At 49.1% G+C, this 22,494-nt stretch overlaps 1 protein-coding gene across 3 annotated transcripts in view; it reads left to right on the top strand.

Moving 5' to 3' along the window:
• The window catches only part of MARCHF6 (membrane associated ring-CH-type finger 6), a 1,229,180-nt gene that overhangs the window by 463,360 nt on the left and 743,326 nt on the right, over positions 1-22,494 (top strand). For all 3 annotated transcript variants that reach the window (XM_082259541.1, XM_082259540.1, XM_082259539.1), the window contains exon 8: positions 552-613. In XM_082259541.1, the coding sequence (XP_082115667.1) occupies positions 552-613 (62 nt within the window). The remainder of the gene's footprint in view (positions 1-551; positions 614-22,494) is intronic.

The following is a 22,494-nucleotide window of genomic DNA, read 5'->3' as shown; positions in this document are numbered from 1 at the left end:
GTTTTTCCAGTTAAGACTTGGAATTCCAAGCCTGTCTGAGTCTTGGGAGCAATTCTCACCACAATAGGGGGACGCTTCATGGCCATCTGGATCCAGGACAGAGTTTTCAACGACTACATGATAGAGTTTAGGCCTTGCCTCTGCCCTGCTTTATACTGTCAATCTTTAGCTGTAGCAAAATAGAAAAGGGAATCAGGAGAGCAATAGATTATTTCATGAGTAAATGGACAAAAGTACAAATCCTTTTGTTAAATAACTCTATATATGCATTTCACTTGTCGGTTTATCTGTTTGAGTGGAGTCCAGCTTTAGGTGCTCCTCCAGCATTTAGGCAAAAGAATGAAAATACATCTCTTGAATATTCCAGAACAAAAAGAAAAAAACAATACCAGGAAAAACTGCTTACAGCAAGTAGGATTGTGTTTGAGAACTGGTATTGTCGCCTTCCTTGCTTTTACTGGGCTGGTCACTGAAGGGCATGTTTAATGTCTTTACTTTCCCACAGAGTTTGAAGTTAGGCTTTAATTTATTGGCTTTGTTTTTTTTTGCAGATGACATGAATTGGAATGCTTTAGAATGGGATCGAGCAGCAGAAGAACTCACATGGGAAAGGGTGAGCTTAATAGGACTTTGTAAAATGACTCTTCATACACCACACTCACACATAACCCACAACAGGTGCATTGTAAATATTTTGCTGGATCTCGGCATTGTAAGAGGAAGATCAAAGCTGACGGTGAATGTGGCTACAGTGAGCTGCCAGTGAGAGGGGCCTAAATTGTCCAAGTTAGAGTTACTAAACCCAGGACCCTGCATTCTCTATATCTGGTCTTCCACAGTACACAGAACATGGAGATGCAATTAGTTTAGTAAATATAAACTGCAACGACCTTTTCTCGTCAGCAGTATATAGCAGTCTTGTGACTTCCATCAGTGTCCGGCCGAGCACTGGTTAAGGCTTATAGGAGTTTTCTTTGTGCTCTGACTGTCCTATGATGCTGCAGGACCCCTGACTTTTTGGACAGTACTGATCGGCCCCTCCCAGAAAAAAAAAACTTTTCTAGCAATGGACACTAAACTGAGCATATCTAGTGTGCCTCCAAGGCTCTGTTCTGTCATCAGATGAATTGGGGACAGTAAATAAAGGGGAGGATCAGAAAAGACCGGATCAAACAGCCTTTTTACACAATGCAAAGGATTAACCTCTTGGGTCCACAGTGGTTATAACAAGCATGTTTTACTGCATATACAGACTGATTTTACTGTTGTGGGTTTTGTAACACTTTAAATAGAACTTGAGCCTTCTTACTGTATACACAAAGCACACGTCAGTCATTGAATCCCCATAACATTTTTTTAATGTTCAGATAGAGTTGGGGTAGGATTAGAACTCCTAATTCCGAAGTCAGAAAGTGTTACCAGAAGAGAGGGTAAAGTTAAACATTCCAGGGGGATCTATGTTTTAGTGACAATTGTCTAAGGGAATTCCCCTAAAGGAAAATCATCCTGATGTGACGCAGTCAACAAATTTTAACTGACAGGTGTTTTAGCCCATCCCATCTCTAACAAAGGATCTCACAAACACACCTTACCCTCAGTGTAGTCATTTAAAAAAAAAAGTTATTTACAGTTTTTCCTTGAACAGAAAATGTCCACAGAGATGAAGCTGAAAAGAAGAACTTAGATGGGGGACTACGTAGCAACTAGCAACTGTTGGAACAATTAACACTTTGGTCAGAAGTATCTGATTACAGTTTAGTAGATACATTGCAGGGGTCAGTAATGTATTGTAAAGCACATAGTCTAGTGCAGGAGTCAGGATAATGTAACACACAGCACTAGCAAGTGCAGCACTAGGAAGCTTTTAATATAGATATACAAAAAAAGAGTTATCGCATTCAGCACAGTGTACAGATTATTGCACTCCAAAGTCACTACATACAGTGTATCTCCTAACTCTGTATTCTCTGTTGTGCACTCCTGACTTGTGCACTGCCATCATAACTGTATGGTTATGAGTAAGCGACTAGAAATGTTGTGAAACACGTCAACTAATTACCTGTCCTGTGTCACATCAGTCTTGCTTTGATGTTTTGTGATAAAGAATAACAAACTTCCCTTGTTTTGACTTGTATCGGAGTGCGGTCACTATCTTTGTATTTGGCTTAGAATCTGGATGGCGGATCCAACCTGCACCTGAGCCATATCTCACCTGAGCGGTTTGCCTGCATTGGATTACTGCACTGCCAGCATACAGGGGCCAGTAGTGCTGGTATTTATTCTTAAATCCCCTGTCCCTTCCCCACAGAAATAATAGTGCTCCAACCCCAGGGAATGGCTATAACCTTGTGGCTCAAAGCCTTGATAGCTGAAGCTGCCTGCAAAAAGTTCCTCACACGTATGCCATTTTTTGTGGAGGCACTGGACCAATTCATCAATGAGTCACATAATCACATAAGGGAAAGTTTTCAGTGTGTTCCAGTGTGGCTGCAGCTACTTCCTGATTTCTCTTAAGTCCTCCGACAAGTCGCCGCCCCTCAAATAGTCTTCACCAATGGGTATTGACTTCCGCTCCGCAGGAGTAGCTAGGCATAAGACTTGTTAGAAACAAAAGCTTTTAGCATAGACATACCCATGGGGGCTGTCCCACCGGTTTAATACTCCCCCTGCATTAAGCCATCCCAACTCAGTTTGGCTCAGCCTAGCGTTAGGAGTAGATAGGCTTCCCTGTGCTCGGGCTACAATCTCAGCCTTCTAATCTCTTCTTATGATTTTTATTTGAAAGAATGTCTGTTTTTTCTTTGCTTTACTAGCTGTTTATTTTGTCAGCTTTAGTTTTAGTCGGATCTTCGGATGAAGATGGATTTTGCGGAGCTGGGAATCGGACTGGCCGCCCTGGCTCTCCAGGGCAGAGGGTCAGAGGGATCCCCAGCCCGCCATCGAGGGTTCGGCTATGGTTCGCCCTGGCGCTATGAACGACCCATCCCTGTTCTCAGCAGGGATGCAGCCTGTGAGGTGGCTACCTCACTGGATGCATATGCGGTTGCATGCTGCAGTGTCCTGCCTTTTGGCTGACGGCATTCCATGTCCTCTGAGGACAGAGGCTTTACGTTTAATAGAGGCACCCCACGCCATCCGGTACAGGTAAGTACTTTTCTGTGTGGGGCCTCTGTCTGGGGTGGCAGTCCTGTGTTGCTGTGTGTCCCCTCATGTCTGTGCGTTTGAGGGGCTCCCTGATTCGATCCCTGCGGGGTCTTTTTTAGTGCACTGCTGGCGCTGTGTGGTTTTGGGGGCCCATCTCCTGTGTCACTTTCAGTGTTTGGGAGGTGCAGACTGTGTGTGCAGCGACCGCTGCGACTAAAAATCGCGCGGTCCGCCATTTTGGATGTGGGCAGCATGTCTGGCTTCACTATGGGCTTTACAACAGCTTGCTATGTAGTGTTTTGGCGCCATCCGGCGCCATCTTGTGTGTGGCAGAACGATCGTTCCGAGCACATTGGCGGCCATCTTGCCGAAGCCTCCCATTACTTTCTATGGGCAGCCATTTTCCCTTAGCCTTGCAGCATATAGTTCAGCCTCTGGTGACCTCACTTCCTTTTCCTCTGGAGCAGCGATCGGTGTGGTAACACTCTGTGGGGCTCTGCAGACTGTCTCTTCCATATCTCTGTTTTATCCTTCCTGGCTCAGTTTTGTCCCTTTTGGGGGGTCTGTGTACACAGTGTATATAGTGGTGGGCTGCGCAATCCGCAGCGCTTTTAAAGGGCCAGTACTTTTTTGTCATTGTTTTGCAATGGAATCTCAGGACAGCAAATTCCCCCCAGCCTTGGTGGGGGACCCCAGTTCTGCTGAACTCCCCGTTATACCTAATTTGGCCGCTGTGGTGGTCAAAAATGGAGGTGCTGATGGCTGAACGAGCTGCTAGGAAAAGGCCTAGACTATCTTTCTCCTCTGATTCAGATGGTGATGTGGCTGCTGTGGCTGGCGTGCCCTTTTCAGGGTCTCGCTCGTCCCTGGACCCGCTGGGGTCTGAGAGTGAGGTGGAGGTGGTAGATGATTCTCCCCCGGGGTCGCCTGAACGCGCAGCTATGGATTCGTTGATTTCTTCTGTAAAGGAAACACTACATTTGGAGGATGAGCCCACTCCTCCGGGCATTGTGTCCTCTTTTGGTACACATAGGACCCGCAAGTTGGCGCAGGTTTTTCCCTGCCCCGCTGAGTTTCATCACACTGTGAATGAACAATGGCGCAGTTTGAAACTCCCTTTTACGGTGCCTAATGGTTTTAAACTGCTTTACCCCTTTGCGCCTTCTACGGATTCGCGCTGGTGTGTGGCTCCCCAGGTGGATCACACGGTGGCCATGTTAAACAAGGCTACTTTGGTTTCTGCTGAGGATACCACAGTGTTCCGGGATCCTATGGACAGGAGGTTGAAGTCTCTTGCCCGCCATGCCTACATGGTGGCGGGTTCCATGCTCAAACCTTTTTTCGCTTCTGTCATGGTGGCTCAGGCGGTGGCGGATTGGACTAAGGTGCTTAGACGCACTCTCGCGTCTGATTCTGCCCCACCTGCTACACTGGCCATGGTGGACCAAATTCATCAAGGGGTCGTGTATTTGTGCGATGCGGCCTTGAATGAGGCCCCTTTGGCTGCACGCCTGTCTAGTGTCACGGTACTTAACCGTCGACTGATCTGGCTGAAGAGCTGGTCGGCTGACCAGACGTCACGGAAAACGGTGGCTGATTTTCCCTATGCAGGGTCTCGCCTTTTTGGCGAGGCTTTAGATACCTTGGTGAAAGGAGTCACTGGGGGGGAAAAAGCACTCTGCTGCCCCAGAATCCGAAGGATAAGCCTTTTCGTGGCAAGAGGTGTAGCGCCTTTAGACACAATCGGGGCTCCTTTCCTGCCTTTAAGCCACAAAACCAGGGCAAACCTTTCAAGGGCCAAGGTGGCCAGAAGAAGCCCTGGGCCGGCAAGCAAAAGTCTGGGCATGCCGGTGCGGTGGCTCAATCTGCCTCTGCCTGAAGGGACGCCCTCACCCGTTTCAGGCGTTGTTTCCTCCAACCTTGGCTGATCCGAATTCCGGACATGTGTGTTCAGGAAATCATTCGATCGGGATACAAGATCGAATTCCTTTCCCGGCCAGCGGACAGATTCTTTCCCTCAAATCTTCATTTGACACCAGGGTGTCTACAGGACCTGCATCAAGCGGTGCAGGACCTCCTTACCCAGGGGGTGATTGTCCCGGGGCCTCGTGGGTTTTTTTGGTTGCAAAAAGGTAACAAGGTAACTTTATTGAAAAAACAAGAAAGGTGCAACATGTAGCAAGTATAGATATGCACATTGTTTTGAAAATAAACATACTCATACAGTAGGCAAATGAAAAAAGAATAAGACATAACTTAGAACATAACTAGTATTGGCCTGGCACAATCAAGGGAAATAACAGGCGTGGAGGGGAGGGGGACACACACTGCAAGGTACACCGGCCCAACGCAAGGACAAGCCTAGCCAGAGAGGCAGTCCGGAGCGGCCAACACCACCACACTGAGTCCAGTGCGCCAAATTATCCCGCTGAGGGCTCCCGGGTCCACCTGTCCCAAATTTTGTTAAATTTTGATGTAGATCAGGCGTTTATAAGGCAGGACATTATTGACCTCCAGTTTCCAGGAGGAGAGGGTGGGCGGTGTAGTACGCATCCACTGCTTGGCAACACACTTCCTGGCGATAAATAGTCTCATGAAGAAAAGTCGTAGTGGGTTTGTCCAGATCCCCGTCCGGGAAAATACCCAGCAAGCAAGATTTAGGGCAGAGAGTCAGAGGGGACCCCATGTCGTCATGTAGGAACTGTATTACCTGTCTCCAGTATCCCTGAATCAAGGGGCACTGCCAGATAAGGTGGAAAAAAGTGCCGGAGTGCAAAGAGCACATAGGGCACAAGGGATTTTGATCCCTCCCAAATCTAGCGAGTCTGAAAGGGGTAAGGTAGGAGTGATGAAGGATGTACAGTTGAGTTAAACGATCAGAGAGCCTGGGAGAAACCAGTTTGGGGGCATCTAAAGCCTCTTCCCATTCCTCATCCTCCAGGGCGCCCACATCCCTTCCCAGGGTCCCTTCAAGGCATATGCCAGCTTGGTTGAGGGAGGGAGATGGAGAATAGTGTAAAACAAGGAGGTCAACTGTTTAGGGTTCTGTCCCGTAATTACCTCAAGGACATCTATTGGGTCAGTCTGCGGGGAGGAATCCCTGAACTGTGTTCTAAACACGTGACTGAGTTGTAGATATCTAAAGTACATATGGGATGGAACGCTGAAGTCGGCCTGCAACTGTTCAAACGATTTGAGGGCAGTGTGAGCAAGTATGTGGCGGAGCAGGTAGATCCCCCGGGAGCTCCACACATGCGAGTCGGAGACAGACATAAACTCAGGCAGGGAGGAGTTGTGCCACAGGGGTGTGAAACCATAATGCACAGGAAGGTCCAGCCAAGCCGAGACCACCTCCCAAATCCAACGATACTGAAACAGCAGAGAGCGGCGATCCCCGGGTGTCCCTACCCCCACCGAACCACAAAGCAAAGCACTCAGCAGGGTCGGAGGAGGGGCGAGACCAAGACGGGCACAGGGCTCTATCTCTGTCAGCATTGGCCAGATGAAAGAAGTGGGATAGCTGGGCCGCCAAATAATAGGCACCGAAGTCCGGGAACGCAAATCCCCCTAGATTAGTGGGGTTCTGGAGTTTTCTCCACTGCAGCTTATGCCTACTGTTGCCCCAGACAAAAGATTTCAGGAGGGACTCCAGAGATCGGAAATGCCTTAAAGGCAAATAAATTGGGGAGTGCCATAGGACATACAGAACTTTAGGCAAAATAATCAATTAGGTTTACACGTCCCATAACACCCAGAGGCAGACGAGCCCACACCTGTATCCTACACTTAATAAGGTCAAAGAGTGGTTGGAGGTTGTTTGGGACATAGTCGAGCTGAGGATTGGTCACCTGGATCTCTAGGTACTTAACGCAGCTGACCCTCCGCAAAGGGAGGTCAGCACTGGTGTGGGACGGAGGGGAGGGGTCAATGGGGAGTATCTGGGACTTGTCCCACTTCATTTTCAGTCCGGAAAAAGAGCCAAAGGAGTCAATGAGGGAGAGGGCTGTCACAAGGGAGGCTTCAGGATCAGCTAGGTACAGCAGCGTATCATCTGCGTACATGCTGATATTCTCCTCCAGAGTGCCCAGCCTAAGGCCCACAATGCCAGGATGTGCCCTGATGGCCACAGCCAGGGGCTCTGCCACCAAGGCGTATAAAAGTGGAGAGAGGGGGCATCCTTGCCTCGTCCCCCTAGCAAGAGGGAACGAGTCAGAGACCCAGTCATTCGCCAACACCCGAGCAACCGGAGCCTGGCACAGCAGACGGACTCATTTGATGAAGACAGGGCCAATTCCATAGCTCTCAAGACACCGCCAGAGGTAGGGCCATTTAACTGAGTCAAATGCCTTGGCGGTGTCCAGGGCAACCACCACCCACGTACCACAGTTGTCATGACATGCCTGTAGGTTCATAAAGAGCCTACGCAGGTTGAAGGAAGTGTTCCTGCCAGGCATAAAGCCCACCTGATCAGTGTGTATAAGGGAAAGAATCACTTTATTGAGTCTATTGGACAATATTTTGGCCAGAATTTTCAAGACGGGGACATCAGACACAGGGCTCTATCTCTGTCAGCATTGGCCAGATGAAAGAAGTGTGATAGCTGGGCCGCCAAATAATAGACACCGAAGTCCGGGAGCGCAACTCCCCCTAGATTAGTGGGGTTCTGGAGTTTTCTCCACGGCAGCTTATGCAGGTTGAAGGAAGTGTTTCTGCCAGGCATAAAGCCCACCTGATCAGTATGTATAAGGGAAAGAATCACTTTATTGAGTCTATTGGAGAATATTTTGGCCAGAATTTTCACATCAACTTGTAACAATGAGATGGGGCGATAAGAGGCAGGGAGGCCCGGGTCCTTTCCAGGTTTGGGAATCAAGACGATAAGCGCCTCTCGCATCGAGGGAGGCAGGGTAGATGACTCAAATATAGCACTGTAGAGGGATAACAGCCGTGGTGTCAGGAGTTCAGCATAGCGGGAATAAAATTCCACGGGCAGACCATCTAAACCTGGGGCCTTAGAACGCGGGAATTGGGCTATAGCATCCATAATCTCATCTGACGTCAGAGGGGCTTCAAGACCCGCCACCTGCATCTCGGAGAGCTGGGGAAGTGGGGTGCTAGCAAGGAACTCGGAGATTCGCTCCAGGGTACCCAGAGCGGATGTAGAGGTATAGAGATCTCTATAAAAGTCGCCAAACTGGGCAGCAACCAATCTAGGGTCAGTTACCGGAACCCCCGAAGGGGAGTGCAACACTATAACCACAGGTGGTCTATCCTCCCTATGCGCCAGGTAGGCCAACAATTTCCCAGCACGCTCACCCTGTTCAAACTGTTTCTGCCTATGAAAGAACAACCCCCTCCTCGCCTTCTCATAGTGTAATTGCTCAACCACGCATGTCAGCCTCCTGAGAGCAGAGGCTTGAGAGGCCGAGGGGTCCCTCAAATAATCAGGTCAGTGACAGCGCGGGAGAGTGCCTCTGCAGAATCAGCCTTAATCTTGGAGATATACGATACCAAGTTGGTCTTGCAGTGAAGCTTAAAGGCGTCCCAGACCGCAAGCGGTGAGGCAGTACCCTCATTCTCTGCAAAAAAAGGTCTGCCAGACCCCAGCCAGGCCATCCTCCTCCGGGAATAACGTGAGCCAAAAAGTATTTAGTCGCCAGATGACAAGGGGAGGGTCGTGAGCCAGCCGAAGTGTGGCCCAATATGGGCTGTGGTCCGACAGGGCTCTGGGTAAGAAACCCACCCCGACCAATCTGGGGAGCAAAACCTGGGAGATAAAGATATAGTCAATTCTAGACATGGAGTCATGAGATGAAGAAAAACACAAGAAGGCTTGCAGGGTAGGAATCCTAGCCCGCCACGTGTCACACAGTTGAAATTCAGGTATTAACCTGGCAAAACGAGAGGCCCGGGGAGGCGACCGCTGGGGTTGCGACCTATGGAGCTTGTCAAGAACGGGGTGCATCAGGGCATTAAAATCCCCCAACCACACCGCAGGGGTCGAGGGGTACCTGGCCATGTAATCAAACCCTTCAACCAGTACAGAGGAGGCAAAGGGGGAAGGAACATAGAAGGCAAGAAGCAGCATTGGTTCCCCAAAAACAAGTGCATTAAGGAAAACAAACCTCCCTAGTGGATCGGTCTGGGAGCCCCGGAGCACAAAGTGGACCGACTTGGCAATCAGGACGGACACCACCCGCGAGTGTGTGGAGTGGTAAGCCCAAGCCACCCAAGGACGCTTGAGCGCCATCTGGAGACAGCCCTCTACATGGGTCTCAACCAACACAACTATATCAGCCCGCTGCTTCTTTAAATACGTAAAAACAGCAGACCTCTTGATCTTATCACCCAACCCCCTCACATTCCACGTGAGTAGTTTCAAGTCGGCCATTCAGAAAGAAAGGAAATATTATTGTGCCAGGCTCCGGGGCGCCCCCCCTCCCCACCAGGGAGCAACATACTGCCCCCCATGGGTACACATAGAACCCGCAGCAAACAATTTAAAAGTAGTGCGCATAGAGTATGAGCATACAGTTGCAACCACCATAGCAAAACAAGTAAAGTGCAAGGAGACAAATAAACAATGCTCCCACCCCGCCCTACACCACCCCGCCCTACACCACCCCAACATGTGCGGGCATGAATCCCAAAATCCCAACAGTCCAACTGGGACGGCCAAAATAAAAGTAAACAAAGGAAAATAAAGTGGGGGCGAAACATCGCTGATCACTAGATAGGACGACCCACAGTCCAGAGTAGGTATTGAGTGACCCAGGATGCTTCACCAGAAAGGAAGGATACTGGTCCAAGGATCCACGGAAACAATGCAGTCAAAAAGAAGTAGGTGAGTAACAAACAGTGGCCGAAGTCTCCGCCAGGTGCTGACAGGATGAGTACACAGAATCAGGAGTCATCATGAGGCATAACCGCCAGGGGGTCCCTGCGAGGGGAGATGTAGAACCAAAACAAACTCCCCCGCAGCAGGGCCAACAGGAAACAAACAGCATCAAGGGGCCGTGTTGGGACTCTAGCCAACAGCCCCCCCCGTCTCTCCAGCCAGCTGACTACATCCTCAGGGTTATCAAAGAAGTGTGCCCTGCCGTCTCCTTCCACCCGGAGGCGAGCAGGGAAGAGCATTGCATATTTAATGTGCTTGACGCGGAGTTGTCGCTTAGCTTCGGCAAAACATTTGCACTTGCGTTGAACCTCTGCAGAAAAACCGGGGAACACTGCAATCCGTCCGTTGCCAAAGGGGGTATTCCCCTTCTCCCGAGCCAGGCGGAGCACCGCATCCCTGTCCCGGTAGTTGAGGAGCTTCGCTATGAAGGTACGGGGGGGGGTGCTCCTGGAGGAGGGGGTTTGCCGGACATGCGGTGACCCTCTCAACCACAAATGTAGAGGAGAAGGCCTCCCGTCCATAGGTGGAGATCAGGAGTTGTTCCAAAAAGGAGGGGGGGTCAGCCCCCTCAGGCAGGCCAATAAACCGAAAATTACTGCGACGAAGCCTGTTCTCTACATCATCCTGCTTCTGAAGGAGCTGGTTTACCTACAGCTGCAAGCGTTCTGAGGAGACCTGGAGTGGGGGGAGGGAGTCCTCAACACCACTGATGCGGCCTTCAGCTTCAGACACTCTCTCCCGGAGCTGCTGGAGATCCTGTCTAATCAGAGAGACATCCACTTTCACTTCCTCTATCTTCGAGGTAAGAGTAGTTTGACAGTGTGATAGCCTCAAGGACCTTGGCTGTGTCCGAGGCGGCCGCTCCCCCCTCCCCCCCCCCGGTGGCTTGGCGCCATCTTGGGTAGCAGTCTTACTGTCCTGGCAGCGGAACTTGTCCAATTTTGCGGCCACTTCCGACGGCTTCTTTGGGGGAGACATCATCAGCAGGTTCACGGCAGGTAGAGGGACAGGATGAGCGATCCGGGGAGCCGCGGAAGCAAGGATAAGGCTGTAAATGATAAAAGTCCGGCAGAGCTCATATCACCAGTGTCCTAGTTCATGCCGCTCCAGGCCACGCCACGGTTTCGGGGGTTTTTACTCAAATCTGTTTACTGTGCCCAGAAAAGAGAGGTCCGATCCTGGACTTGAAAGCTCTGAACCGCTTTGTGCGCGTTCGCAAGTTCCGTATGGAATCCCTCCGCTCGGTGGTGACCTCCCTGAGTCCAGGGGAATTCCTGGCCTCTATAGACTTGAAGGATGCGTACCTGCACATCCCCATTTTCGAGGGTCATCAGAGGTACCTCCGGTTCGCCATAGCGGAGGACCACTATCAGTTCGTAGCGCTGCCTTTCGGTCTCGCTTCGGCTCCAAGGGTCTTTACCAAAGTGCTGGCGCCTGTTCTGAGCCTGCTGAGAGCACAGGGCATTGCGGTCTTGGGATATCTGGACGATCTCCTGTTAAGATCGAGTGCCAGTCAGAGCCTGCTGCGCGATCTGTCCACTACGGTGCAGACACTCCAGGAGTTCAGATGGACCATCAACATACAGAAGTCAACTTTGTCTCCTTCGGCTCGTCTTCCCTATCTGGGAATGGTTCTGGACTCTGCTCAAGCAAAACTGTTTCTGCCGGAGGACAAGCTCCGGACCCTACAGGACGAGATCAGGTCCCTCAGGGACAACCAATCCTCGTCACTCAGGACCTACATGCGGTCCCTGGGGCTGATGGTATCAGCCTTCGAGGCGATACCCTTTGCTCAGTTTCACACGCGGTCTCTTCAAACGGAGATCCTGGCCAGGTGGGACAGACTACCTCAGTCCTTGGATCTGAGTGTCTCGTTGAGTCGTCGGACCAGAAGGGATCTTTTGTGGTGGCTTCAGTCCCCGGCAGTGTCGGAAGGAAAATCCTTCTGTCCGTTACTGTGGACGGTAATTACCACGAATGTCAGCCTGTCGGGCTGGGGTGGAGTACTGGGCAACCTGTCTGCCCAGGGCACTTGGTCAGAGGCGGAATCCTCCCTTCCGATCAACATATTGAAATTGAGAGCGATCAAACTCTGTCTCTTCCAGTGGTCGAATCGACTTTGGGGCCGTCCCGTTCGGGTACAGACGGACAATGCGACCGCGGTGGCTTACATAAACCACAAAGGGGGCACCAGGAGTGCCCGGGGCAGGCCCGGGAGGTGACAGACATTCTGTCTTGGGCCGAGACTCATGTCCCGGCGATTTCGGCAGTTCTCATTCCGGGTGTGGAGAATTGGCAGGCCGATTATCTGAGCCACCAGACCCTGGATCAGGGGGAATGGTCCCTACACCCGGAGGTCTTCCAAATGCTGTGTGCGAGGTGGGGATCCCCAGACGTGGATCTGTTCGCGTCTTGGCTAAACCACAAGGTGGAAAGGTTCATGGCAAGAACGCAGGATCCTCGGGCTGACGCCTCGGATGCGCTGGTGGCCCCTTGGCATCAGTATCGTCTGATGTATGCCTTTCCTCCGATTCAGTTGTTATCCAGGTTCCTTTGCAGGCTGGCCTTGGAACCGAACTTGGTGATTCTAGTGGCACTGGACTGGCCACGCCCGTCCTGGTACGCAGACATCGTTCCCCTAGCAGTCAAGCCTCCATGGCGACTGCCGATGCGAGAAGATCTACTGTCTCAGGGCCTGATCTTCCATCCTGCTTTACAGTCGCTGGCTTTAACGGCCTTGCTTTTGAAAGCCAGGTCCTGAGAGACAGGGGTCTCTCCTCAGAGGTCATTCCTACTTTGATCAAGGCTAGAAAAGCCTTGTCTGGTAAGATTTATTACCATACCTGGAAAGCTTATTTTGCCTGGTGTGAGTCCAGGGGGTTTTCTCCTTGCTCATACTCGGTGACGAGAGTGTTGGCTTTCCTCCAGACTGGTGTGGACCAGCGCCTGGCACTGGCCACGATAAAGGGCCAGGTATCTGCACTGGCTGTTCTTTTTCAACACCCTGTGGCGTCTCATTCCTTAATTCGCACCTTCATTCAAGGTGTGCGACATTTGGCCCCTCCCCGGAAGGAGCCTTTACCTCCATGGGACTTGAACTTGGTTCTGTCCGCGTTACAGCGTTCTCCCTTTGAACACATCTGGGAGATATCGTTGCCTCTGCTGTCTAAGAAGGTTGCCTTTTTAGTGGCGATCACTTCGGCTCGCAGGGTGTCGGAGTTGGCGGCGTTGTCTTGCCGCTCTCCTTACCTGGTGGTTCATAAAGATAAGGTGGTCTTGCAACCTAATTCGTCATTTCTCCCTAAGGTGGTGTCTGACTTTCACCTTAATGAGGACATTGTTTTGCCTTCGCTCTGTGCGAAGCCTAAGCATCCTAAGGAGGTTGCGTTGCATTCCTTCGATGTTGTCAGGGCGATCAGGGTTTACCTGTCGTCCACTGAATCCTTTCGGAAATCGGATTCCCTCTTTGTCCTTCCTGAGGGACCTCAAGAGGGCATGGCGGCGTCTGCGGCGACCATTGCCAAATGGATCAGACAGACGATTGTCCAGGCCTATGCTTTGAAGGAACGGGTTCTGCCCTTCCCTGTTAAGGGGCACTCTACCAGATCAATGAGTACGTCCTGGGCCTACCGGCATCAGGCCTCGGTGACCCAGGTGTGCAAGGCTGCGACTTGGTCGGCAGTGCACACCTTTTACAAATTCTATAAGGTTGATGTTCTGGCATCAGGTGATGCCTCCTTTGGGCGCAAAGTTCTCAGTGCGGCAGTGCCTTAGGGGACCCTTGATTTTTGTGGGTCCCTGGCTGTTGGGGTGTTTATCCCCTGGGTTATTTGTTTTCCTGGGTTGTTGCTCCTGTTGAGTCTTTTCTGTTGCACAGAAGGTTCTCTTACTGTGCGTGTAAGGTTCTTTTCTCTGATGTGGGTACTGCGTTGCCTTTTGTACGGTTGCGTCTCCCACCCCTCATGTCTACACTGCTTTGGGACATCCCATTGGTGAAGACTATTTGAGGAGCGTCGACTGTCGGAGGACGTAAGAGAAAAATGTCCTCAGACAGTCGCCGCCGCTTAATGCAGGGGGGGGTATTGACCAGTGGGACAGCCCCCATGGGTGTGTCTATGCTAAAAGCTTTTGTTTCTAACAAGTCTTATGCCTAGCTTCTCCTGCGGAGCGGAAGTCAATACCCATTGGTGAAGACTATTTGAGGGGCGGCGACTGTCGGAGGACTCAGAGAAAGGAATTTTACGGTAAGATTTTACAAAAATTCAGTTTTTTCTCATTGGATTATACTGGACAGCAGGGATTGGTCAACATGTCCCTCAGAGGGGATTATACGATCACAAACACATGTGGCAAGTTAAGCAGAATATCGGTTTCCACTTAGACCCTGCATTCACTATATCTGGTCTCCCACAGTAGACAGAACATGGAAATGCAATTATTTTAGCAAATATAAAATGCTAAATATCTTTTTTTATAATCAGCAGTATATAGCTGTCTTATGACTTCTATCAGTGTCTGGTTAAAGCTTGTAGGAGGGTTTTTCATTCTACGCTGACTGTTCTGTGAGGCTGCAGGACCCCTGACCCTCTGTTTGGATAGTGCTAATTGGCCCTTTAGTGATGGCATGCACGATCTCAAGAGGGTTTAGTAACACTTTAAAATGCCGGTACCAGTCCATTTTTAGTGTTGTGACCCAGTGACAAGTGTATTATGTTTACATACTTCAGTTCCACGTTGCTAAAGCCTTTCGCTATGGATAGAGGAAAGCATGAGCTTGGCATTCGCCATGTTTTGCACTGAGAACATTTTAAAGGCAAGTAAAACATTCAGCAAGTTGGCTCTAATGAAGAGCGTATATTTCTTGAAACTCTGCAGAATACTTGCTTTGTGCAATGTAGCACTGCAAAGGTCTTCTATATTGGGTATCCATGTCTTGGAGGTGCCGAGAGAACCAGGGCTATGATTCATTTATGTTGGGTTATACAGTTTTGGGAATATTTATACTGTAATGGCCAAAAATATTGGCACCTCTGCATTTGTCAGGTAATGCACCACTTCACCCAGAAAATTGTTGCAATTGCAAATGTTTAGGCATTCTCGTTTCAAATAGTTTTTATTGCAATTTTATCATACAACAGGGGAAAACAACAGGCAGGAATGTGTAACAGGAATTGCGATGAAATAATCAATTGTCAATATTCAACCAGATCATTCGAGCTCATACAGCACATAAAATCCTCATAACAATACAGTAAGGTGTAAAGCATAAAGCATGAGTCTTACATCCTCAACACTCATATCAGCTAGGAACATCATATATGTTCAAGTGCACCATCTAGCGGTCACATAATAAATGTCAGGTGAGGTTATACAGCGAAGTTTGAACTGAACCAATGGTACCAATGGACCATGTAGTTTTTTCCTTAGGATAGAGCTCACTTGTGGGGGACATGAGTAGTTCGTATGTGTGATGTAATTGGGTAGTGTGAATAATGTCTAGGAGCGATGGGGGTTGGACGCTCTTCCATTTCCTAGTAATACTTAGTCTAGTTGCAAGAAGGACATATAGCACTATTTTACGAAGTTTCAGCGGTATTTTTTCTATTGTCAGATTTAGTAGACCTAACTCTGGAGTTGGGGTCAGGGGTGTTTGTACAATTGTGGAGAGCAATTGGAACACCTGACCATAGGGCCCGTACTGGCGGGCAATCCCACAATATGTGTTTGATAGTGCTCATCTGTCCGCATTCCCGCCAACAGGTCGGGGGGGGGGGGGTGTTGTCATCGAATTTCGCTATTATGGATGGGGTAAGATACCATCTCAAGGAGACTTTTAGGTGCAGTTCCTTAATAGAAGCACTTAGTGAGGCTTTACAACCCGAGGTTTGAGCTAGGGACCACTGGCGAGGAGAGAATGTAACCCTTAGGTCCTGTTCCCATTTGATCAGGGGGGGAGATTTGGTAAAGACGTTTTTCTCACCCAGAATGGGATAGATAGTAGAGATACCTTTTGCTTTCGGTGAAGGGGATGTGAGGTATTCCCAAATTTTCTTCGGGATGGAGGCTCTGAGCTGAGGGTTCTGCTTTAGGCAGGACTTAATTTGTATGTAACAGTACCATTCCGTTGTGGGAATTTGGAACTCCCGACGATAACTGTGAGAAAGGTTTAAGGGCTCCGTTAAAATAGAGGGCATCTAGTGTTATGGGTCCGTGGTTCATCCACTGACTCAGATTCATGTCTGGGACCACTTGAAGGATGCTAATCAGAGGGAGGGAGATTGTGGTGAGTGGAGTGTTTTTCCACCTAGAGTGCATCAAGTGCAACCATGCCGAGACCGATGCTCTGATGGTTGGAGATATGTATTCGGGTTCGACACCATCAGGATAACATAATCAGCAAATAGGCTAATGCGGTTCTCCTGAGAGCCCACGTTGATGCCCTTGATATAGGGGTCCATACATATTTTCTGGGCCAGGGGTTCTATGGCCATATTAAAGACAAGGGGAGAGAGTGGGCACCCCTGCCGTGTCCCGTTTGTGATGTTGAAAGGTGTGGAGAGTGAGGTGTTTACTAGTACCCGGGCTGAGGGGTGGGAATAAAGCGCTAGTATAGCTGCGTGCGTTCTGCCGTGTATGCCAAATCTACGGAGCACCTCCTGGAGATACCCCCAATCCACTCTATCGAACGCCTTCTCTGCATCCAGTGAGAGGAGCAGAGAAGGCGTTCTAGTGGCATTTGCTGTATGTATAACATCTATGAGCCGTCTGGTTGCTTCTGCAGATTGTCTTCCCATGGTGAATCCCGATTGGTCTTTGTGAATAAGCTGTGGTAGAATTGGCATCAGTCTGTTAGCTACTATCTTGGCATAGATTTTTATGTCTGAATTAAGTAAGGAGATGGGACGGAAGTTTTGTGGAGAATTTGGTACTTTGCCTGGTTTAGGGAGAGTTATGATGGTAGCCTCAAGCATTTCCATCGGGAATGAAGAGGAGGATGCGGCATCATTGAATTATGTGCACAGGTGAGGAGCTAGTACATCTTTTAGTGATTTGTAATAGTCGTTAACCAAGCCGTCCGGGCCAGGGGATTTCCCAGTCGGTAAGGAATGGATGATATGGCTATGCAAACCTCTTCCCCCGTGAAGGGGGCATTGAGTTGTGCAGATTGTGCGGGGGTGAGGGAAGGGAGGGTAATGCTGTCCAGGAACCCTTGAATGCGGTCGGGGGTGGGAGACGTGGTCTGGGAGTCTTTCAGGTTATACAAAGATTCATAGTAGCTACTAAAGGCGTTTGCCATGTCTCTAGGGTCATGTAGCTGTTCGTTTGTATGGGGATGTATGATGGACTTGATTTTGTTTAATACGTTGGCCTTTGAGCCTGGTGGCTAATAGTTTGCCTGCCTTGTTGCTAGTGGTGTAGTACATGGCCTTAGTCTTCTGGAGATTTTGTTCGTAAGTATCAAGGAGATGTGATCTAAGTTCCTGCCCGAGTGATAAGAGCTTGTTTTTGAGGTCCGTGAAAGGGTTATTTTGGTTCTGGGATTCTAGGGAAGTGATTTATCGGGTAATTCTGTCTATAATTTGGGAGCGCTTCTTATTTGTTCTATGCTGCAGTTGAATAAGTACTCCTCTGCTAAATGCCTTATGGGAATTCCAGAGAGTTGCGGACTCAGATACCGACCCCTTATTATCCTTGAAAAATTCAGATATGGAGTTCTTTAGGAAATCTACATTGTCTGGTAATTTTAGAAGTTCAGCCTTCGCTCTCCAAGGTTTTTGGGAAGAGGTTTTGGAAGCCAGTGAGAGCACAACGCTCACTGGGGCGTGGTCGGACCATGCAATTGGGGCTATCTCTGAGTCCACTGCTCTCTGGAGAATCGACAAATCAGATAAAATTACATCAATGCGTGAATATGTATTATGCACTACAGAGTGGTGGGAGAATTCTCGTCGTAGGGGTTGATGGCACCTCCATATGTCATAAAGGTCATTCCTGTGTATAAAGCCTTGCAATGATTGATTGCATCTGGTGGTTGTAGTTGAAGTGTCCACTCTTCTATCCGGAGGTAGGTTAAAGTCACCACACAGTACCAGGGGACCCTTTTGGACTGAACAGATTTTTTTCATTATATGGTTCAGAAAACAAATTTGATGAACGTTGGGGGCATATAAAGAGACCAAAGTCACGGTAAAGCCATCGATGGAACACACAATGATTAGGTATCTGCCGTTAGTGTCTGTTACTGAGGTCACCAGATTAAAGTCCAGATCCTTGTGGATAGCGAAGAGGACACCTTTCCTTTTCTTAGAGCATGAAGCTGTGAATACAGTAGGGTAGTCTCTGTGAATGCAAGTGGGAGCATGTTTGTCTAAAAAGTTAGTCTCTTGGGCACAAATAATATCAGCTTTGTTCTTGATGGCTGTGCGCCACAACAAAGTCCGCTTGGCCGGGTGGTTGAGGCCGTTGGCGTTGAACGACAAGATTTTAACTGTCATGAGTGAGTGCAAGTATTTGCGATGAATAGTTACTCACGGGACCGTGGGTGATCTTACTGTAGCCAGATGAATGAGTGATGAGATGATGTAAAATGATGCAGTCGCTGGTATGGGTGTGGAGGAAACTGGTGGATCTGGTGAGCCGGATGAAGGTCCAGTATTTCCTGGAGGATGTCATTGTGTTGCTTGGTAGATCAAAGTCTGTTACACCTGCAGAAGGGGAGAAAAAACAACACGAAACCATACAAGACAACAACGTTACATAGAAGTGGGTGGAAACCATAGGCTGGAGTAGCCGTCTCCAATATGGGGTGAGTTCAATAGCCAAACGGGCTAAATGTTTCAGTGATTTAAACTAGGGTTTTGTATTTCCTTTATTAACCCACAAGGGTTTTGTTGTTCTGGGGCCTTGCTGATGATAGGTGCAGATCTTAGGTGGAATTTCTTCATCCCCGGTTTCCCGTAAAGATAAAATACTAATCACAGTTGTCCTCTCCTGGGCAGCAGGTTCGGTGGTTGCTCAGGCGTTGGTAGACTCGGCTGCTGGCGGTTACTTTGACGCTGCAAATTCCCTTGCAGTCCCGTGTTTCTCCACTAGTCATCAAAGCGATTGATGGCAGACCCCTGCAACCGACACAGGTTACCCACGAGACTGTTCCGGTTGACATGGCGATAAGGGCTGTTCACAGGGAGTCAGCCTGTTTCCAGGTTATATCGTCCCCATGCTACTGTTGTTTTGGGGTACCCCTGGCTTCAGAAACACAATCTGACCTTTGGCAGTCAGTAAAGATCCTCCCTTGGTCTCTACAGTGTGGCACTGCTTGTATCCATGGTCCTGTTAAAGTAGTTTGTACCTCCTCGGATTCAGTGATTATGATAATCCTACTGCATATCATGAGTATCAAGATGTATTTGACAAGGTTTGCACTGGTACTCTTCCTCCTCATCCATACGATTATGCCATAGATTTGCAACCTGGTGCCATTCCCCCTCGTGGCAGAGTTTATTCTCACTCGGTTGCGGAAAATAAGGCCATGGAGGAGTACGTGGCAGATGCGCTTGCCCGGGGGCACATTCGCAAGTCCACTTCTCCAGCGGGTGCCGTTTTTTTCTTCGAAAAAAAGGGTGGTGAGTTGAGACCTTGCATTGATTATAGGGGCCTTAATCACATCACGGTCAAGAATGCATACCCAATTCCGTTGATTACTGAACTGTTCGACCACCTCAAGGGAGCAGCGGTCTTTACCAAGCTTGACCTATGGGCCGTGTATAACCTGGTATGGATCAAGGAGGACGATGAGTGGCAGACCGCGTTAAATACTATAACCGGTCATTAGGAATATCTAGTGATGCATTTTGGCTTGTGCAATGCGCCCACTGTCTTCCAGGAGTTAATCGATGTCTTTCATGATATGTTGCAGCAATGCGTTGTAGTCTATTTAGACGACATCTTGATTTACTCGGACTCCATTGAATTACACTAGCTGGATGTCAGACGAGTGATTCAACAGTTGAGTGAGAATGAGCTTTTCTGTAAGCTTGAGAAATGTGAATTCCACCTTTCTCAGGTTGCCTTTTTGGGCTACATCATTTCTGCTAAAGGGTTCTCCATGGACCCTCAGAACGTTTTGGCTGTTCTACAATGGCCTCACCCTAGTGGTCGCCCTTCCATTTAGTGTTTACTTGGGTTTGCCAACTACTATCGTAACTTTTTAGGGAAGTTTTCCTCTTTGGCCAAACCTATCTTGGATTTGACTAAGAAGGGCAGCGATCCCCACAATTGGACGCCTGCTGCCATCCAAGCTTTCGAGGCCTTCAAGTCTGCTTCCGCTCCCATTCTTTCTCATCCCAATGAGAAAGGTTTGCCCTTTGTCCTAGAGGTGGATGCATCTGAGACGGGAGTAGGCGGTGGCGCCCTCCTGTCTCCGCATCAGACACCTGATGGACCCTTACTTCTTTGTGGGTTCTACTCCAAGAAGCTGTCTCCAGCTGAATGCCACTATGATGTTGGAGACAGAGAGCTCTTGGCCATTATCCTGAGTAAAGGAGTGGAGACATTTGCTTGAAGTTTCTGTGGTTCCAGTTCTCATTCTCACCGATCATAAGAATCTGACGTATCTCTCGGAGGCCAAGAGGCTCACACCCTATCAGGCCAGATGGGCTTTCGTCTTGTCTCGTTTTAACTATTTGGTCTCCTAGAATGTTAAAGGTGATGCCTTGTCTCGCCAGTATTCAGAGTTGTTCAGGGAAGACTGCGTGCCGGCATCGGTCATACCTTCGGATCATATCCTGGCTGCCATTCGCACCAACTTAACCACTTCAGCCAGTTTATGGTTGCGCAGCGCTTTGGTAATGGTGGAAAGTTGCCTGCGCATGTCCAGGGTGTGCTTAGAGAGGTCCGCAAAAATTTGCACTGCGTAATAGGGGTCAGGGAGATTGCCCAGGGATCTAGCTTTTGTCAAAATTGATTCTTTAGTTTGGTAGAAGTGCACACACAGCAACGTGTCACATGTTGAGGGAGAAAAGGGGGCTTTGGAACCCTGTGAATACGGTCAATAGTCGGCTCCAGGGGAGACGCTCCAGGTAGTATAGCTAGGAATACATCCGTGGCGAATTTGTGTAGCTCAGCAGGTAGCACAATTTCAGGTATGCCACATATTTTAAGATTATTTCTTCTGAAGCGGTCCTCCAGATCTGCGAGTTTTGCTTTGAGCCAATGTTGCTCATCAATATTTTCTTCATGTGCCTCTACCAAATCATTAACAGTGGTTGCAATCTCTGATATGGAGGATTCTACGGTGTGAACCTTGTCCCCTAGGGAGTGGACTTCTGCTGAGAATTTGTTAGCAAGTGTCACAATGTCTGCTTGGAGAGAGGTATGGAGGGCATACATCATGTCCTTAAGAGCTGTATCCATGATAGGCTGGCCTACAGTGGGAAAGGTCGCAAATGGAGATGTCCCCAGGGAGATGGGCAGCAAGGGGTTACTCGAGCTCCCAGGCTTTGAGGCCTTGTCAGCGCTTTCCAGGCTCATCTTTGATTTGGCCGGGCTTGTGCATGAGGGGCTGGAAGGTGCAGAGGCAAAGGGGGAGAGGGTACCTGAGTGAAGGGTGTCAGCATAAGCAGTGTCCTCCGGCAGGTCCGTATAGTGTACCCGCTGCTTCCCCGAGGCGGTAAGACCCAGATCGCCAGGGCCATCTTGTTGACCACCTCGGGCCGGCTGCGGCAAGAATGCTGTCAGTTTCTTCGGCCCCTTCTCCTCCTTGCGCTTGCGGGACATAGCTGTAGTGTGCCTCGGTCAGTTAGAGCTGAAAGCGGGCTGGGATTCTGTTCCGGTCGCTGGGGATGGCGCTGGATGGAGTCGTCTGTCGGCGGAGCAGGAGATCAGGCGTCCATCTCTGTCCCGCTCTGGCCACGCCCCCCCCATGTTTAGGCATTCTCATGTTTGTTACTTTTGTTTGTATTAAATAAATAGTGTGCTAAAATTCACATAAATTATAATACTTTAAACAATACGTGCAAATGGGTGTAAAACCAAATAATGAAATTAAGTATGGGATCTTGAACAACAAATTCCATAAAAAGTTCATGAAAGTCCTAAAGTGCAAATAATCACATCGGTGCTTGAATGAAAGATCCCAATTCACAACAGGTGAACTCTATAGCAAAAGGTGCAGGTGTTCCCCTTACCAGACGGGTGAAAGTAATAAAATCTCCAAAAAAACATAGGTGCAGTGATGTAGATAGACAAGCTCTGCCCACCTCGTGAACGGTCAAGAGTATATAGCCTCTTACCAGATAAAATTAGGACATAGGTGTTTAAATGACCTCTGGATATCTTTTGCACCATCAGCTGTATGTATAATGGACGTTCCCCCAAGCTTTTGGCTTTCTGCTGTCCCGTGGAAGTAAAACTTTGTCCCGGTATTCTCAGGTATTCCCCAAAATAAAGAAGGG

This window comes from Pelophylax lessonae (assembly GCF_965119305.1).
Source record: "Pelophylax lessonae genome assembly, chromosome: 5".
In the NCBI taxonomy this organism is placed as follows: Eukaryota; Metazoa; Chordata; class Amphibia; order Anura; family Ranidae; genus Pelophylax; species Pelophylax lessonae.
This window is presented reverse-complemented; position numbering and strand designations above follow the sequence as displayed.